The sequence below is a fragment of the Bombina bombina genome, chromosome 1 (genome assembly GCF_027579735.1).
Source record: "Bombina bombina isolate aBomBom1 chromosome 1, aBomBom1.pri, whole genome shotgun sequence".
In the NCBI taxonomy this organism is placed as follows: Eukaryota; Metazoa; Chordata; class Amphibia; order Anura; family Bombinatoridae; genus Bombina; species Bombina bombina.
The window spans coordinates 999,815,235-999,835,867 of NC_069499.1; the positions used below are offsets into that span (position 1 = coordinate 999,815,235).

Consider the following 20,633-nt stretch of genomic DNA (forward strand, 5'->3'; position numbering starts at 1 on the left):
ATCAATTATTTGTTGAAAGGCAGGAAGGTAAGTTCGGGAGTATTATATGGCAGTAGTTTTGCAATAATAATGTAGATATCTAGATGGCAGCACTGTTTCCTGTCATATAATGCTCCAGACATGGACGGTACCTATCTAGATATCTCTTTAACAAAGAATAACAAGAGAACAAAGCAAAATTGATGATATAAGTAAATTGGAAATCATGAAAAAAAAATTGGGTTTCATTTCCCTTTAAGATAAAATATAACTTTAATGGTTTAGAGCATGCAATCTTAAAAAACTTTCACTTCTACTAGCAAATTTCTCTTGGTATATTTTGTTGAAGAGCACACCACAACAATGAACTACTGGGGGACAGCTAGTTATTGGTGGATATATATGCCTCTTGACATTGCCTTACCAGACGTGTTCAGCTAGCTCCCAGTACAGCAATATGCTCCTGACCCAACCTAGATTTACACTTCAACAAAGGATACCAAGAGAACAAAGCTAATTTGCTAATAGAAGTAAAAATTGGAAAGTTGTTTGCAATTGCATGCTCTGCCAGATTCATGAAAGATTCATTTTCACTTTACTGTACCTTTAAGTTTCTATGTGTTCTGATTCCTGTGTAGTTATGTAAAGGGCTGTCATTCTCTGATATCTGTATATTAGATGGCAGTGCAAGATATATATATATATATATATATATATATATATATATATATATATATACTGTATGTATATATATATATATATATATATATATATATATATATATATATATATATATATATATATATCCTGATGTGTATTGCTTTAACTAAAATGAATGCACAAGTCATGGTGTCTGTGTAGAAATAACATATAAATATATAGCATCTTCAGAAGAAGAAAAATACCGCACTCAGTACTGATAATAAAGTCATATGTTTAATGTATTTATTATTGCTCTAACAAACTTCACAAACAACTGTTAAATATTGTGCAACAATCAATGTAAAATGTGACATTAGATTAAGGCCAATGGGATAAAAAGAAAATCCATCCTTACTGACTTACATCCTACTACTATATATTAAATGCCGTCAATCAATCTGTACCCATCGTATGAGAATGGTCCACTGGTGCCTTAAAGAATCAATGAGAACACAGAATATATGCCTTATAGGTTTGCAAATCCAGTTATATTCCCTTTATGAGAGACATTTAAACCAAAAACAAAATGGACATAACACACTTTTCCTAACATGCATGTAAACGGGCATAACAAAAATATTAAAGGGATATTCCAGCAAAAATTGGAGTCCACATGGATGTATTTTATTTTTGAATAGAAGCATTCTTGTAATACACATGCATTAGCAAAAATGCTTCTAATAAAAGCTATAGCTGTTTCAAAAGTGTATTTAAGTATGCACCATGCACCAGCATTTTAATCACAGAACTTGCTCAGGGAGCCTAAGGTGCTTGTACCATCTGTTAATGGCTCAATTTGTTAATTGCTGACATGATAAAAGCCCCACTGGTGCTCTGAGAAGCTGCAGTATTTAAAATTCGGGTGCACTGAGAATATTTAGCTATATGCCTCACGTGCAAGCGCAAAAAAACATGTTAACACTAAAACAGTGATAACTGAGTCTGTTACTAAAAGCATTTTGGACAATACATATATCTTGCAAATATGCTCCTAGTCAAAGATGTAGTTCTTCTATGTGCGTTTAAATTTTGACTGGAATGTCCCTTTAATTAAAGTTTGGAAATACATTTTTCTTGAAACACAGTTGCTCCGTAGCAATTCTTTTTTTTATCCACACAATCTAGATTATTCTCTAAAACACTGCAAGGATTTGTGTGTGCTGCAACAACATGACCTTTCTATCATGTTTATCGACCTAACATACAAATGCTCTTAACATACATGGTAGAAAACTGAGCATGAGTAATTTGCATCAAACACGTCATTTTTACAACATACATCATTTCAGATCTTAAAGGGATATTAAACAGTGCTCCTTTGGTAAAAACAAATATGTTAAATCAAAGTAAATATAAAAAGAAACAGATTGTGTAATAAAAATAGTAAATAACTTACTTGTTTTCTTGCAAAATTAGAAATTCTCAGTGTAACCTCCTCCGCCCAGTGTGATAAGAGTGGAGACATTTTAAAACCTCAGTTTTATTCTGCCTGTTCTGAGCATGAGCAAGTCTGACTCCCTGTAATCTATTAATAGTAACCTGCCTAGAAGTTTTATGACATCAGGCTAAGATAAACCTTCCTGCAGAGGCCCCTCCTCCTTGTAGAGCTGTGACAGGAAGTAATGGACACTGCACAAATGTAGGGTCAAAAAATAATTAAAAGGTAAAATCCATTTAAATAGATGAATACTACATATTGCAATGATTTCTATTAAAGGGACATGAAACCCCAAATTGTTCTTTCATGGTTTAGATAGGTTATACAATTTTAAACAACTTTCCAGTTTACTCATATTATCTAATTTGCTTCATTTTCTAGGTATACTTTGATGAAGGAGCCGTAATGTCCTTCTGGGAGCTACCTCAAAGCCAATGGCAAGAGGCATTTATGTGCAGCCACCTATCAGCAGCTTCTGAGCCTACCTATGTATACTTTTCAACAAAGGATAAAAAAAGAAAAAAACTAATTATATAATAGCAATCAATTGGAAAGTTATTTAAAATTGCATGTTCTATGTGAATAATGAAAGGATAAATTTGGATTTCATGTCTTTTTGAGTATAAACAACTGCTTAGTGCTTTTTTATTACAACAATGAAACAGGCTGTTTAACATCCCTTTAAAGGGATAGTAAGGTCAAAATGGGTGCATTTGTATTTTAAATATAAGCCTTTCTGCAATTCACTTATATTACAAAAATGCTTCCAGTAAAAGTCATTAGAGTTTTTCAGCGGTATATGCACATTTGCTGTGAGGGCCTGTGCACTAGTATTCAAACTCCACGCTTGCTCAGAGAGCTAACAGTGGTGTATTGTATCATACCCCCACTGCTGAGAAGCACTGGTATTTGAATACTGGGGCTCGGGCCCTCACAGCATATGAGCGTATGCTGCTGAAAAAGAGTGATAACTTTCACTAGAAACATTTTTGCTAATGGAAGTATACTGCAAAAATGCTAGTATTTAAAATAAAATTTTGACCTTTATATCCCTTTAAAGTGAATGTCAATTTTGATGCTAAAGTGCCCGGTTTTTAAAAATTTGATTAAAACCAGGGGCACTTTAATTCATAAAAATTTACATTTCCCTCCTGTTGTGAAAAAAAAAAACTTACCTTTTAATCTTCACAGCAGCTTCAGCTTCCTCCGCCCGTCGCAAAGCCTCTTCCTGGGTCTAAAATGAGGAATCCGGCTTCCTCCAATCACGGCGTTGAATCAGACACTGATTCCTCCGGGGGAAGCTGTGATTGGAGGATGACCTATCCATCATTTCTGACGTCAGAAATGGCTTGCAACGACCGGAGGAAGCTGGAGCTGCTGTGAAGATTAAAAGGTAAGTTTTTTTTTCTCAACAGGAGTGAAATATAAATTTTGATGAATTAAAGTGCCCCTGTTTTTAATCGAATTTTTAAAAAACAGGCACTTTAGCATCAAAATTGACATTCACTTTAATACCCGAGGAAGGTGTGAATTCCAAATTATGTTTGCTCCTTAACCCACAATCCCTCAATCAACAAGCGAATATGAAGCCATCCTAATATACTTATGGAAGGCTTGCTGTATGTAAATACCACTAATGCAAAAGTCATTTCAACTCCAGGCACCTTTCTCTTCTTTCTATGTTTGTATTGTGAAACCCCAGAAAAATTGTGAATGTTTTTTCTCACTATAATCAGATGAAATTTCTACTTTCAACCTTTTCACAATTTTTAGGAATAAAACTTTATATATTTGTGCATACAAACATTTCAAATACAAACAGAAAAACCTGCTTACAATAATAAATAATGAAAATTTACAGAGATTTGTTTCAGCGACATCAGGGTTTATTTTAAGTGCATATTAAAGCTAGGTGATGGTTCTTCCTACAAAACTGTTTCTTTAATGGGAGCAAAGGAGTATCTTATTTTACAAAATATTTTGCTCAAAATAAGATTTAAATAAAGTTGTAACACTTTGAATGTGCTGTTATAAATATGTATTCTATGAATATGTACATGTTTGAAAGAGAAATTGAGTGCAAAGCCATTCAATTATTTACACCCTTCCATGCTCAGAATAACATAAAATTAACCCCTGAGCACTATTAAAAATATTTGATTGCAGACAAAAGATCTGAACAATTCTTGTGAATTCCCAGTGAAGGCACTGTATGAGTTCTGACAACTTTCTGGCAAAAGTGGAAGTGCCTATTTCTCTCTACTACTTTTAATTAAACAGTTAATATAAAAATATATTTAAGGCACCACATATACTGAGAATTAACCATTTTTAATGTATTCTTTTGCCAAATGAGTGACTGTTTGGAGGAATTTAATTTAAAAATTCTAAATCTTTATTTAAAAACTGTATTGCCTCACGTCACACTTTTTATAAAAGTTAATAAACATCAATACACTAAATTTGTCTGTTACCTATGAAAAACAGGCAAACCCTAATTAAGAATTCCAAATGGTATTTTTTATAGTCATAAGGTGAATGACTGAATATAAGTGATAACATCCATGCAACACCATCTAGTTGTGTAATTTCAGGTTCAACTGTGTATTACTGTTTCATTTTTACTTTGCATCTAAATGAGGATGAGTATAATTATAGATTTGCCATTTCCGGCTGTTGTTAGCAGTAATATGTTTCAGGCGTATGGCCTGATGATGAAAATCTCACTGGCACGGAGAGAAATCACACAAAATCTTTTGGGGCTTCATATCCAGTACACTGCATAGCGAGATAAACAGTTCTCCAGCTAAATTTGCCTTTAGAAAATTATTTTAGGGACCTTAAAATAATGAGACCTCTTAGATAATCTCACCAGAACGGAGATAGCTTTAGATCATCAGATCCTTATAGAGAAAAATGTACTGCTTGATCCCTGCTAGGACCAATGTGTACTAAAGACAGTGTCATGTTTAAGTGACCAGTCTATTTGGATCTATTGTGATTAGCTGATGGAACATTTTGTTGAGTATTTGCCATACTGGAGCTATCAGGACTGATGGGACATGATAATAATTAATCTTTAAAATTACTTTTTCTTTTAAAAAAAGACCAATCTCCAATCTGGAATAGGATTATGTGATCCTCTAATGATCAAACTGTACTAATATTAGTAATACATCTAAAGTCTGTATCCAAATCTGACATCTGTAAATATTTTTACATGCACTGTTATAATTTAGTTCAAATAGATATGAGATGTGTAAATTTGGCAGCACCCCATATCAATATATGTACTGCAGTATCTATTATTTTTTTACCTACTTCATTATTGCTTTAACATTAAAATGAGTCTGTGCTTGTCATTTTGTCCCTATATATAAGTATTTATTTTGGCTTATGTACAATTCAAATGAATAAAATAAGCAGTACAGCCTCACACAGGGTCAGCATGTGCCGTAACAAATGTTTAGACTAATACATATCTAATATTGATGTTAAATTAATACAGGATTTCTCCAGCTGCTTGTTTCAGAACCCCCATGTAATGTCCCCTCTTCTTTAGTGCTCGGGCCTGTACTGTCTCATATAAATCCTCACACTCTAAGCTAAAAGGCCTAGACGGGCAACTTTGGCTGATAGGAAGGAGTGTATGATGAAAACAATTGTTTTTGGACAGGAGTGAAGATCCAGTTGCTGAAAGGAAAGAGGGACAAGAGTTAGGCAAGTTTAATTTTTAAACTGAAAAAATATTTAAGTATCCTCCTGTGAGATTAAAATGAATTAATTACAAAAAGTATTTGTTTATTAAAATGGTGCAAATCCATAAAAAAAGTGTAAAAATCTACAAGAAAAGATGATTCTTAAAGTCAAATAAACTAAAAATCTGGACTAACTGCATACAACATATATAGAGGCCTATTTATGAAAGGTCTTGCGGACCAGATCCGACAGTGCGGATCAGGTCCGCAAGACTTTGCTGAATGCGGAGAGCAATACGCTCTCCGTATTCAGCATTGCACCAGCAGCTAACAAGAGCTGCTGGTGCAACGCCGCCCCCTGCTGACTCGCGGCCAATGGGCTGCCAGCAGGGGGGTGTCAATCAACCCGATCGTATTAGATCGGGTTGAATTCCGGTGATTCCTGTCCGTCTACTCAGAGCAGGTGGACAGGGTTATGAGGCCCATTTATCAAGCGGAGCTTGATAAATGGGACTCATATATGCTATACAAAGTACTAAGTAACGGTTTGATAGAAAAAAAAGATTTAAAAAAAAAACACCAGATAATCAGACACTGTACGAAAGAACAATTTTATTACATATATTACCAACACTAATAAAAAAAAACAAATAAGAAATTAATAAATAAGAAAAACTATATTTTTATCTTTGATTTATAAAGCAATGTTGAATACAAATACATAAAAGTGCAAAAATAATCTTTTTTAATATTTTGTTTTTATTATTGCGCTATTTCATGCATATAACCACTGCAAAAGGGTTAAACACAAAGATAACTCTAGAGCAGCAATGCACTAGTGGGACCTAACTGAAAAGATCTGATGAGCCAACGACAAGAGACAATGTGTGCAGCCACCAATACTATATTGCTAATCCAGAGAAAAGTCTTTTAAATTGTCATCTATCTGAATAATGTAAGTTTAAAGGGACAGTCTACTTAATTTTTTTGTTGTTTAAAAAGATAGATAATCCCTTTATTACCCATTCCCCAGTTTTGTATAACCAACACCGTTATATTAATATATTTTTTACCTCTGTGATTACCTTGTATCTAAGCCTCTGCAAACTGCTCCCTTATCTTATATGTTTTGACAGACATGCATTTTAGCCAATCAGTGCTGACTCATAAATAACTCCACAAGAGTGGCACTCATGAACTAGCGCGGTCTAGCTGTGAAAAACTGTTATAATGCTTTGAGATAAGAAGTAGCCTTCAGTGGTTTAGAAATCAGTTTGTGATCCTACCTAGGTTTAGTTTTTAACAAAGAATACCAAGAGAACAAAGCAAATTTGATGGTAAAAGAAAATTGGAAAGTTGTTTAAAATTGCAAAGTTGTTTAAATTTTGACTAGACTGTCCCTTTAATTTTGACTTTTCCTCAGTGCATCTTGGCAACACTGTCTAGTCAAAACGTGCCCAGTCGCGCCATTAAACTGAATGTAGCTCGCTCCCGCTCTGGTCTAGTAGCAAGAGCGAGCTACATTCAGTTTAATGGCGCGACCGGGCACGCTGTGACTAGACAGTGTTGCTGTGATGCGCTGAGGAAAAGCCAGGCGTTCTGGAAAAATGTACTTTTAAATAAAAATTCTCTGCAATACTTTAATGTATAAATCTGCCACTAAGCTAATGTTATATAATTCTGCACTGTGCAGAATTATATAACATTAGTTTGTAAGTTTACTGCCCCTTTAAGCGATTCATGCTCCTCTGTGATCACACACAAAAAGACAAAAACATAAATATACAGTGCCTGTGAAAATCCCATATATAAGAAAATTAAAGGGGAATGAAACCCAATTTTTTTTATTTCATGATTACAACTTTCCAATTTACTTCTATTTACTTCTATTATCTAATTTGCTTAGTTCTCTTGATATCATTTGTTGAAAAACATACCTAGGTGCTAGTTTCTGATTGGTGGCTTAAATATGTTTTCAGCTCCCAGTAGTACATTGCTCCCTCAATAAAGGATACCAAGAGAATGAAGCAAAATTGATAATATAAGTACATTGGAAATAGGTTTAAAAAGACATGCTCTATCTGCATGATGAAAGAAAACATTTGCGTTTCATGTTCCTTTAAGACACTGCAAAGGATACATGGAGCATATTTATACAAGGTAAGAATATTGTCAGGCAATAAACAGACTTAAATATGAGCAGTCTTGGTAGCTGGGACAAAAATAGGCATATGATTAGGAAACAATCATCTTTATTGGAAATATTCATACTTTTGTAAAGTCACTGACCAAAAATGCAAGTAATATATTCCACTATCATTTGTTGACATTTTATAAATATATTATGAAGTAATCAGAGAACAGGCAACCATCTTGTTTTACTTACAATTTCCCCCTCGGTGCTGCCAAAATCCAGATACAACATCCTGGCACCATCATCAGAAGACATTCGTAGTTTCTCAAACGGTTGGTGGAGGTGGATGATCTTGTTACGTCCAGGCTCCTCTCTGAAAATGGTGAACCCCTGATCAATGTGTATGGAGAGGGAACATTCGTTGGTGCCCCACGTGCATCCTGTACACACAAAGAGACAAGAGATTGTTATACATTACAGAGTGTAGTGAATAATAGCGAGTGAATGTTCAATCAGCATTCACTCAGTATCGAAGGCTGGGTTTGAAGGCGGAAGTGTAAATAAAGCAGGCTAATTGGCTGTCAGTACCAATTAAGTAGCATTTCTGAATTTAGGTGGGACAGTTTTGGAGCTTTATACATAAAAACGTCAGCCACAAAAGGTAGCTTAAAGGGACATTATACACTAGATTTCTATTTGCATTAATGTTTTGTAGATGATCCATTTATATAGCACATCTTGGGTGACTCCTAACCAATCCCCAAAGTTTTAGATGTATACTGAAGTATACAAACATCAAACTGCTTCTGTTTGTATAATGGGTCTTTTCATATGCAGGGGAGGGGGTCTGCTATCAGTCCCTTTCAGTGGGTGTTTCAGGCTTATCTCATTTACAGTGTTAAATTGGGAGCGTCTAAGTTTTTAAACGGTTTTATACTGGATTTTTATATCAGTATCTTTGCATATTATTCTTTATAGTAGTTTCTATTACATGTAGTTAAATTAAAATTGATGTATACTGCCCCTTTAAGAGATTTTGAGGGCAAATCGAAAATGATATCCTAATAATCAGGTTGCAAAGTAGGGGAATGTGCTTACAACATTCATTTAAAGGAATAGTGTGGGGAAATAAGAAATGCTCTGTACCCATAAAACAATTATTTTTTTTTAGCAAAAGCCTCCCTTATAGGGATAATGTACTCAGGCAAGCATTTTTATTTTTGTATTCAAAGTAACCACAGGGACACAGTTTTCAAATGGGCTGGGATATTTATTCTACCCCCACATACACTACCTCTAGATTACATAGCTTTTCTATAGCAGACATTGCAGTATTGACAAGATCAGTATAGGTGGCAGTTTCCACAAGCAAAATCAGCTATTTCAGATAACTGTCCCTTTATCAATCTAAAGGATACATGCTTAGTTATCCAGGTTACTACCCATGGCCAAGATTACGAGTTTTCCCTCACCGCTCACTTACCTACAGCGCTGGTATTACGAGTTTTCAGAAACCCATTGTTAAAAGATAAGAAGTGAGCGTTGAGCAAAATTTTGCTCATTACCGCACTCCAATACCAGCGCTGCTTAAGTCAGCGGTGATCTGGTCGTACGTGCTCATGCACGATTTCCCCATAGGGATCAACGGGGAGAGAAAAAAAAGTCTAACACCTGCAAAAAAGCAGTGTAAAACTCCTTAACGCAGCCCCATTGATTCCTATGGGGAAATAACATTTGTGTCTACACCTAACACCCTAACATGAACCTCGAGTCTAAACACCCCTAATCTTACACTTATTAACCCCTAATCTGCCGCCCCCAACATCGCCAACACCTGCATTATATTATTAACCCCTAATCTGCCGCCCCAATGTCGCCGCAACCTGCCTACATTTATTAACTCCTAATCTGCCGCCCCCAACGTCGCCGCCACTATATTAAAGTTATTAACCCCTAAACATAAGTCTAACCCTAACACCCTCTAACTTAAATATAATTACAATAAATCTAAATAAATATTCCTATCATTAAATAAATTATTCCTATTTAAAACTAAATACATGTAAAATAAACCCTAAGCTAGCTACAATATAACTAATAGTTACATTGTAGCTATATTAGGATTTATTTTTATTTTACAGGCAAGTTTGTATTTATTTTAACTAGGTAGAATAGTTATTAAATAGTTATTAACTATTTAATAACTACCTAGCTAAAATCAATACAAAAGTACCTGTAAAATAAAACCTAACCTAAGTTACAATAATACCAAACACTACACTATAATTAAATAAATTAACTAAATTAAATACAATTACCTAAATTAAATTAAATTAGCTAAAGTACAAAAAAAAACACTAAATTACAGAAAATAATAAACAAATTACAGATATTTAAATTAATTACACTTAATCTAATAGCCCTATTAAAATAAAAAAGCCCCCCAAAATAAAAAAAAACCCTAGCCTAAACTAAACTACCAATAGCCCTTAAAAGGGCCTTTTGCGGGGCATTGCCCCAAAGTAATCAGCTCTCTTACCTGTAAAAAAAAATACATGTCATCATCCAAGCCGGGCTGAAGTCCTCAACGAAGGCAGGAGAAGTCTTCATCCAAGCCGGGCGAAGTGGTCCTCCAGACGGGCAGAAGTCTTCATCCAGATGGGATCTTCTATCTTCATCCATCCGGTGCGGAGCGGGTCCATCTTCAAGACATCCGACGCAGAGCATCCGCTTCATCCATCGACTAAAGCTGAATGAAGGTACCTTTAAGTGACGTCATCCAAGATGGCGTCCCTTAGATTCCGATTGGCTGATAGAATTCTATCAGCCAATCGGAATTAAGGTAGAAAAATCCTATTGGCTGATGCAATCAGCCAATAGGATTGAAGTTCAATAATGTCTCTCTCCCCTCTCTTTTGCTCTCTCTCTCCCCCCTATCTTTTGCTCTCTCTCTCTATCCCTCCTCTCTTTTGTGCTCTCCCCTCTCTCTTTTGCTCTCTCTCTCTCCCCAATCTTCACCCCCTCTCTTTTCCCCCCTCTCTTTTGCTCTCTCCCCCCCTTTCTCCCCCTCTCTTTTGATGTCTCTCTCCCTTTCTTTTGCTCTCTCGCCCCTTTCTTTTGCTCTCCCTCCCCCTCTCTTTTGCTGTCTCTCTCCCTCTCTTTTGCTCTCTATATCCCCCCTCTTTTGCTCTCTCTATTCCCCCTCTTTTGCTCTCTCTCTCCCCCTCTCTTTTGCTGTCTCTCTCCCCCTCTTTTGCTCTCTCTCTGTTTCTTTTGCTCTTTCCCCCCTCTCTTTTGCTGTTCCTCTCCCTCTCTTTTGCTTTCTCTCTCCCCCTCTCTTTTGCTCTATCTCCCCCCCTCTCTTTTGCTCTCTCTAACCCCCCTCTTTTACTCTCTCTCTTCCCCCTTTTTTCTCTCCCCCCCTCTTTTGCTGTCTCTCTCCCTCTCTTTTGCTCTCTCTCTCCCCCCTCTTTTGCTCTCCCTCTTCCCCCTCTCTTTTGCTCTATCTATCCCACCTCTTTTGCTCTCTCTATCCCCCATTGTTTGCTCTCTCCCCTCTCTTTTGCTCTCTCTCTCCCCTCTCTTTTGATCTCTCTCTATCCCTCCTCTCTTTGGTGCTCTCCCTCCTCTCTTTTGCTCTCTCTCTTTCCCCCCAATCTTCACCCCCTCTCTTCCCCCCTCTCTTTTGCTCTCTCTCCCCCCTCTCTTTTGCTGTCTCTCTCCCTTTCTTTTGCTCTCTCTCCCCTTTCTTTTACTATCCCTCCCTCCTCTCTTTTGCTGTCTCTCTCCCTCTCTTTTGCTCTCTCTATCCCCCCTCTTTTGTTCTCTCTATCCCCCCTCTTTTGCTCTCTCTCTATCCCCCCTCTTTTGAGCTCTCTATTTGATGGCTGCATGGCCCCGCCCACATCACACCCGGACCCGCCCATGTTACATTCGGCCCCGTCCTGTCATGTCCGTGTCACGCTCGGCCCCGCCCCCTGTGACGCCCGGTCTACCCTAGATGCCAGGAGGTTAGTCTGTTGAAGGCCAGGTGTGTTTGTCCTCGCTCAGTCTCTACTGCGCATGACAGCTTCGGACAAACACACTTGGCCTTTTATATTATAGGATATATATATATATATATATATATATATATACATACACATTATATATAAAATAAAAATTAAACTTTAATGAGTCAAGTAGGGCATATAAGTTCAAACAACTTTCCAATTAATTAATTATCAAAATGTGCGCAGTCTCTTTATATGCACACTTTCTGAGTCACCAGCTCTTACTGAGTATGTACAAGAACTCACAATAGATACCTACATGCTTTTGTGATTGGCTGATGGCTGTCACATGATAAAGGGGAAAGGAAAATTGACCTAACTTTGTCAGAAAGAAAATCTACTACCGATCTGAAATTCAGAAGTGCTTTTTCATTGTCTTTTTTATTATGCATTTGTTAATTATAAAATTCTGTTGTATTTAATGGTCCTGTAATCATGGAATGAATAACTAGATAGATACTATATTGTAAAATGTCTGAGAAAATATTGTACAATGTTTATAGACAGTGGAGTTGGCACATTTTATGTAGTTCATTCCAGTATTGGCCTCTCACCTGTTGTCACTTCCTGTATGAGTTCAGCTGCACTGTGACATCCATCTACCAATACCCGTGTCCACGCTGCCAGCTCCTTCTGTGTCTCTACGCTGAACAGGTGAGTCTCTACTCCCTTGTGTGTGCCACACCTCAAGGCGAAGGCCAACTCAGTGTCATACATTGAAACGCTCTTTGAGGGACCAGAGTGCACAAGCCTGAAGAAGATCAAACCATAATTTCCAGATAATTACTGGTTCTCCAATAGGTATATTTTCCACTAAAAGGTAAAATGCATTAACCCAACCCCTTAACACTTTCCCTGCTTTAATAAATGGACATGGAATACTTTGTTATAATGTTGTAATATAAAATGTTAAAAGATACACAGTAAAAAAGTATTTGCAATATACTTTTCTTATTTATTTTTCCCCCTTTCCTGTAGTTGAAAGCAGACATTTGTGAGTTTTCCAATTTCATGAGAATTAGAAGTTTATACACCAGGCATCGCAAGTCATTGTTTGAGCACAGCAGAAACACATTTATGTTTGTCAATTATTGGTCTCAGCAGAGGAGATAAGATTTAAAAGAGTATTGAGAATCAATTTAAGAAAATTGTTTGTGACCAGAGGTCACAATTTAAGGTTGGAAGAAAGGAGATTTTATCTCCTGCAACGGAAACGTTTTTTCACTGTAAGAGCAATAAAATTGTGGAACTCATTACCAAAGGAGGTAGTGAATGCCAATACTCTAGATACATTAAAAAAATGTTTGGATACATTTCTGTCTATAAACAAAATTCAAGGATATGATTGCTAGTATTAAATGGGTCACCTTTTAGTGGGATTATTTAAGCTTAACTGGAGCTTTTTGTATATATTTTAGATTTGTATAGGTTGAACTCGATGGACTTCGGTCTTTTTTCAACCTCATCTACTATGTTACTATGTTACAATACAATTTTTCCTATGTCTATTCAGAAACAAGTCCTCCAAATAAAGGAAGTGATGTGAGTTTGACTGCTTCTCTATTCCATGTATCTTTTATCTGTTCCTTAACTCCTTAAGGACCAGGCATTTCAGACTAAATATATATTTAACTATCAAAACTAGATATGATCTAGGCCCATTTTTGTATATTTCATGCCACCATTTCCCTGCCAAATGCGATCAAATAAAAAAATGGTTAACTTTTCACAAACTTTAGGTTTCTCACTGAAATTATTTACATATCGCTTATGTAATCATGGCACAAATGGTTGTAAAAGCTTCTCTGGTATCCCCTTTGTTCAGAAAAGGCAGACATTTATGGCTTTGCCATTGCTTTTTTGATCATTAGAAGGCACCTAATTGCAGCTGTGCACCACACTTTTATTATTCCCAGCAGTGAAGGGGTTAATCGGGTAGCTTGTAATGTTAATTTTAGCTTTAGTAAGAGATTACCCTCCCACCTGACACTTCCCACCCCCTGATCACTACCTTATCCCTCCCAAACAGCTCTCTTCCCTCCCCCACCCCCCTGGTCACCCCCATCTTAAGTACAGGCAGAAAGTCTGCTAGTATGTAGTTTTAGACCTTTTTTATATATATATATTTTTTACTATAATTACTTTTCTCAGTGTATGATTACCCCCTTACCTTCCCACATCCCTGATCCCTCCCAAAAAGCTCTCTAACCCTCCCCCTCTAACATATTTCCGCCATCTTAGCTGTCTGACAGTACTCCGTTTTCTATTTTTTTTATATAATTAAATAATATATATACAATTTTTTTCTGTAGTGTAGTTGCCCCCCTCCCTAATTTACCCTACCCTCGCTACTTTTAGCGAGATTGCGGCAGAGAGAGGCCCAAGACAGCAGCACCGTACAGGGTACGGCGCTGGTCGATAAGGGGTTAAAATGTGATTTGTTTAACTACTTAATGGGATAGAAAGGTCAAAAATGAAATGTGCATAGGTGCATTTCGATTTGAAATAGAAGCAGTTTTGCAATATAGTTCCATTAACAAAAATGCTTTTAGTAAAAGTTATTGTTTTTCTGTGGCATACGCACATATCCTGTGAGGGCATGTGCACCAGTATTTAAACACCACACCTTCTCAGAGGGTCAGCAGTACCTTGTATAACACAAATGACGTCTTAGAAGCAATTTACACCACAGCCACCTATCTGAGCATAGTGTTTGAATACTGGTGCACAAGCCATCACAGGATATGTATGAGAAACAGTAATAACTTTTTCTAGAAGCATTTTTGCTACTTGAAGTATATTGCAAAAAAAGCTTATATTTAAAATTGAAATGCACACATGCATATTTCATTTTTAGACCTTTCTATCCCTTTAAAACGTTTTTATAATGTTTTAATAATTATAAGCAGTTTTATTAAAAGGTTAAAATAGTATTGATGATCAATTTGAAAGAATGCCCACAAATTTCAGAGCAAAATACCTACAATATATTTTTAAGTGAGTATGTGTGTTTCAGATCTCTATTTCTGGCAGTCATTTTGAAGTGGGATGCGGTTCTTCTTAAGAACCACTAGGTGGAGTAAAGAGCTGTGCATTTATATATCTACCTGTGATTATTATTATTGCTTTTTGCTTCAGAACCTAAAAAAAGTAAATGTATTGAAACCTTTTCTTCTAAAATGCATTTATTTTGATAAATCCAAACATATAACTACTTACTGCAATGTTCTCCTCATTTTTACATACACACATAAACATTATATGCAAAATATGAAGTTCAAAAAGCCTATGTGTAATATGCACAGGATGAAATCAGTAAATATGTTCAGAATTGGAGAAAGTTAAACAAGATACCATCAAGTCCTGTTAAAAAGAAGGGATTTCAGCAATCTTTTAAAAAAATATATCAATGTATTAATGAGTTAATAGCAGGATGCATCAGGTGAGAGGAAGGACAAATATATACACTTAAAATCCCATAACCTCAATACATCAACGTACATATATAAAACCACAGAGAATCAACAGCCATTTTAAACATTTGCAAACTAGCAAAACCATATAACTATGGCTAATTGGGTGACATCAACAGGCAATACCTTGTTAGAACAATGTCCATGAACAGTTTATCAGACCAAAAGGGCTTTCGTGAGTATCAAACCTAACAGCAGGCTAGCCTGTCACATGCTCACAGAGTTAACACGCCATTGGTAGAACAGTTCTCCAAACCCACACAGGGAAAGAAAAGCTCCAGCTACAATCAACCGGACTTGTTAACCCCTTGTATACCAGATGTTCTGGAGGTAGAGCCACTAAGCAGTCACTGTGCAGAAGTTGTATACATTTTCTTTAAAACTCTTCAGCAATACACTTCATGTGTAAAACATATAACGATGGTACATCACAGAGTTCACTTTATATAATATACATACGCCTTTGCCTTCTACCGTGGTAAAGTTGGATTGATGTTCGATATTTGACAGATTTTCAGACATTCAAAGCTCATTAGCACCTCAACAATAAAAGCTAGAAACCTTGGGTTAGTCTAGTTATGAAAGAAGAAACGTGTACAACACTGCACAGGTCTTGTATTCCCGACTTCGACCGAAAATAAACAATGCCAAGAGATATTGTTCTCAACGTTGTGGACACTATGCGCACAGCCAGTGGATGTCGCAAGGGACCGTCAACAAAGGGCATCACTACATTTTGGGCACATTTTTACAGCTCAGATACATACGAACAGCTTGTTTAAGGATCTGGATCACATCCAGATCTCCACTCATTTGGCAGACAGGTAATTGCTTGAGAGTATCCACAGCTTGTCCGCTGCTTGTAATCACATTAACCAGTTCCGGCAAGCAAAGTGATTTTACTGCATGTATATCCAATAGCAATATGGTCATCTTAGACACTGCTTCTAACGCTTGTTGAGGTACAAAATGGCTAGATTCTCACAGGTACATAAACGGAGCTCAGCCAACACACGTTTCACCCCTCCATGCTCCAACAGACAGGGACCCTGGGTGTAGGAGCATAGAGGGGTGAAACGTGCGTTGGCGCTTTTCTTTCCCTGTGTGGGGTTTGGAGAACTGTTCTACCAATAGCGTGTTAACTCCGTGAGCATGTGACAGGCTAGCCTGCTGTTAGGTTTGATACTCACGAAAGCCCTTTTGGTCTGATCATCTGTTCATGGACATTGTTCTAACAAGGTATTGCCTGTTGATGTCACCCAATTAGCCATAGTTATATGGTTTTGCTAGTTTGCAAATGTTTAAAATGGCTGTTGATTCTCTGTGGTTTTATGTATGTACGTTGATGTATTGAGGTTATGGGATTTTAAGTGTGTATATTTGTCCTTCCTCTTACCTGATGCATCCTGCTATTAACTCATTAATAAATTGGTATCTTTTTGAAAAGAGTGCTGAAATCCCTTCTTTTAAAAGGACTTGATGGTATTTTGTTTAACTTTCTTCCTTGTCAATGTTGAACATTTGTACGTATAAGGGTCTGCACCACAGCTGTTTAGTGTTATTTTAGGGCCATTAAATTGATTTTATCATGGCCATTGTACATCTTATAGTTCATAGGTAGGGATGGGCGAATGTTTCTAAAAATTCGAAATTTAAAATGAATTTTGATACATTCGTTCGTTCAAATCGAATTTCGAATGTTTATATAACATTCTAACATTCTATTTTTGAATTTTTGTTTTCGAATTTTTCAATAAAATTCAAAAATATTCGTTCGAATAATAGAATGTTTAGCTATGTATTCATTCAATTTCGAAATGTAATATTCGAATTCGAATGTGACATTCAAATTTAATGTCACGTTTGAATTTGAAATAGTATTTCTAGTCTAATACTGTGTTTTAAATGTGATATTCGATTTGAATGTGATATTTGATTCGAATTTGAATGTCACATTCGAATCAAATATCACATTAGTATTTCTAGTCTAATACTGTGTTTTATAAATGTAATATTCGAATTCGAATGTGACATTCGATTCGAATGTGATATTCGATTTGAATGTGACATTCGAAATAGTCTTTCTAGTCAATTGTGTTTTATAAATGTAATATTCGAATGTGATATTCGAATGTAACATTCGAATTCGAATGTGACATTCGAAAACTGTAAATAACATTCGAAAATCGAATTTTTAAGAATATTCGTTCTTATCAACATTCTATTATGTAAATCGAATTTCTACAATAACATTCGTTCTAACATTCAAATTCGGATATAAACACATTCGCCCATCCCTATTCATAGGCACTAACTCTCTCCATATTTTGTCTTTTGTTTTTAAATATTTAAGGTTATTTACCACATAATTTAAATATATCTGTGTATGTTTCTGTTTAAATAAAGACATAAACACATCCTGAACTGCCAGAATGGGAAAGCTATATTTGTACATTGAGAGCCATACACATTTGTTATTATCAGTTATTTCTAGAGCGCCTACAGATTGCGCAGATTTGTGAAGTACCACTTTCACTGACAGTATGACCAAATCACATACATTGTCTCTTTGTTCTACGTAGATAAATGTGCGTTTACATAAACAGAAAGCAGCTGTGAGCCTTGGGAGCAGCTGTAATGACAGAACAATTATTTATCTTAGGTGGAGTAATGCTCTGAGCAAAAATATAACTTATTATAACATTCACACAGGAAGTTAATGTAACTAAACTATAAATACCATTATTACCTCAAATATTAACATAGACAGAAACAGCTGCTACTTTATTATAATTTATAGCTCACTATCTGTATGTTTGCCTATGTGTCTTATTTATCCACCTATCTATCTACCTATTATCTAATTTGTTGTCATTCCTTGCCGTTGAGATTAGCCAAAGGCTATTTTCAGGCAATGTATATTTTCTTATCTCCTAAACAGTCCTATGGGAACTCTAAAATAAATCGTTTTGCAGCTGTTTGTTAGATACTACAAGAGGGAAAAACCTGGAAATTGTGGGATGTTGTGGAGCAGACTCAAATGATACTACAGAGCATGGGTATTTATGTTTAGTGCTGCATGTATTCTAATCAGTGGCGTCACTAGGGGGGGGCGGGGGGGGCGGGCCGCACCCGGGTGACACCCACCAGGGGGTGACACCAAAAAAAAAATATATATTTTTTTTTTTTTTTTTTTTTTTTTTAATTTTATTGAAATTCAAAGAAATACAATGTTGAGATGCATAGATTTTTTTATTAGAGGGGCTGGCATTTGTGAACATTGGTGGGACTGGGGAAGATGTAGACACACAATTTTTTTGCCCCTTGAGCCAGTGCTGCAATTTCAACAAATAGTTTTCCCGGCTGCTTTTGCTTGTTTGTACTTTGCTTCTCCCCTGCCCAATTTCGCTATGAATGTTGTGGGCATGCCGTGGGGCTTGCAAAGTTGCGCTGCTAGCCTAAACCTGCCTGCCTATCTGTGCTCACTGCTCAGTGATATGTTGAGCAGTGCAGTGGCGTCACAAGGGGGGGGCGGGGGGGGCGGGCCGCACCCGGGTGACACCCTCCAGGGGGTGACACCAAAAAAAAAAAAAAAAAAAAAATTTTTTTTTTTTTTTTTTTTTTTTTTAATTTTATTGAAATTCAAAGAAATACAATGTTGAGATGCATAGATTTTTTTTTTATTAGAGGGGCTGGCATTTGTGAACATTGGTGGGACTGGGGAAGTTGTAGACACACAATTTTTTTGCCCCTTGAGCCAGTGCTGCAATTTCAACAAATAGTTTTCCCGGCTGCTTTTGCTTGTTTGTACTTTGCTTCTCCCCTGTCCAATTTCGCTATGAATGTTGTGGGCATGCCGTGGGGCTTGCAAAGTTGCGCTGCTAGCCTAAACCTGCCTGCCTATCTGTGCTCACTGCTCAGTGACATGTGGAGTAGTGGAGTCACTCACTGCTGTGCTGTCTCTCTAAACGGGAACTGGCAAATCATGAGGGGATGCCTGGCACCTGACCGCATGACTGTTTGACACTGTCTTTAAAGTGAAGGAGCCACGTATGATGCCCACCAGACCATTACGGTTACGGTACACTAAGTGCACACTGAACAGGTAGGAGGGCGGGCGGGGGTCTGGGGGTGGGCAGAGTGCAGAGGTGATTGGCCATAAGAAGCGGTAGGCACGCGGCCCGGGCTGTGCACTGACAGACTTGGAACAGAGTCAGACAGAAGAATTTTCATAGTTTGTGCCTAAACCTTTTCTTTAGTGATTTATTTTAGAGTGCTCTGTTTATCTTTCATTTGATGCTCTGCTGAGCCAGGGAGCAGCTCTAGGCATGAGCTTCATAATGAATGCAGTGCAGTTTACATATTTTGTAAGTGTGTGTCTGAGTTTTTTTGTGTGTGTGTGTCTCAGTGTTTTTGTGTGTGTGTTTTTGTGTGTGTGTCTGAGTGTGTTTCCGAGTGTTTGTGTGTGCATCTGAGTATGTTTTTAAGTGTGTCTGAGTGTTTGTATGTGTGTGTGCCTGTGTTTTTGTGTGTGTCTGCTTTCTGGGGGGGGGTGACACCATAACTTACCGCACCGGGTGACACCAACCCTAGTGACGCCACTGGAGCAGTGGAGTCACTCACTGCTGTGCTGTCTCTCTAAACAGGAACTGGCAAATCATGAGGGGATGCCTGGCACCTGACCGCATGACTGTTTGACACTGTCTTTAAAGTGAAGGAGCCACGTATGATGCCCACCAGACCATTACGGTTACGGTACACTAAGTGCACACTGAACAGGTAGGAGGGCGGGCGGGGGTCTGGGGGTGGGCAGAGTGCAGAGGTGATTGGCCATAAGAAGCGGTAGGCATGCGGCCCGGGGCTGTACACTGACAGACTTGGAACAGAGTCAGAGAGCAGAATTTTCATAGTTTGCACCTAAAACTTTTCTTTAGTGATTTATTTTTAGAGTGCTCTGTTTATCTTTCATTTGATGCTCTGCTGAGCCAGGGAGCAGCTCTAGGCATGAGCTTTATAATTAATGCAGTGCAGTTTACATATTTTGTATGTGTGTGTCTGAGTTTTTTTGTGTGTGTGTGTGTGTCTGTGTTTTTGTGTGTGTGTTTTTGTGTGTGTGTCTGAGTGTGTTTCCGAGTGTTTGTGTGTGCATCTGAGTAT

The 20,633-nt window shown here is 37.1% G+C and overlaps 1 protein-coding gene across 1 annotated transcript in view; it reads right to left on the minus strand.

The window, feature by feature from the left end:
• Nucleotides 1-896: 896 nt before the first annotated feature.
• SNTA1 (syntrophin alpha 1) overlaps nt 897-20,633 on the minus strand; it is a 100,089-nt gene continuing 80,352 nt past the window's right edge. The window contains exons 6-8 of the mRNA XM_053712729.1: nt 12,558-12,754; nt 8,204-8,391; nt 897-5,812 (exon numbers count right to left, since the gene is read on the minus strand). Of these exons, the coding sequence (XP_053568704.1) occupies nt 5,720-5,812; nt 8,204-8,391; nt 12,558-12,754 (478 nt within the window). The 3' untranslated portion in view covers nt 897-5,719. The remainder of the gene's footprint in view (nt 5,813-8,203; nt 8,392-12,557; nt 12,755-20,633) is intronic.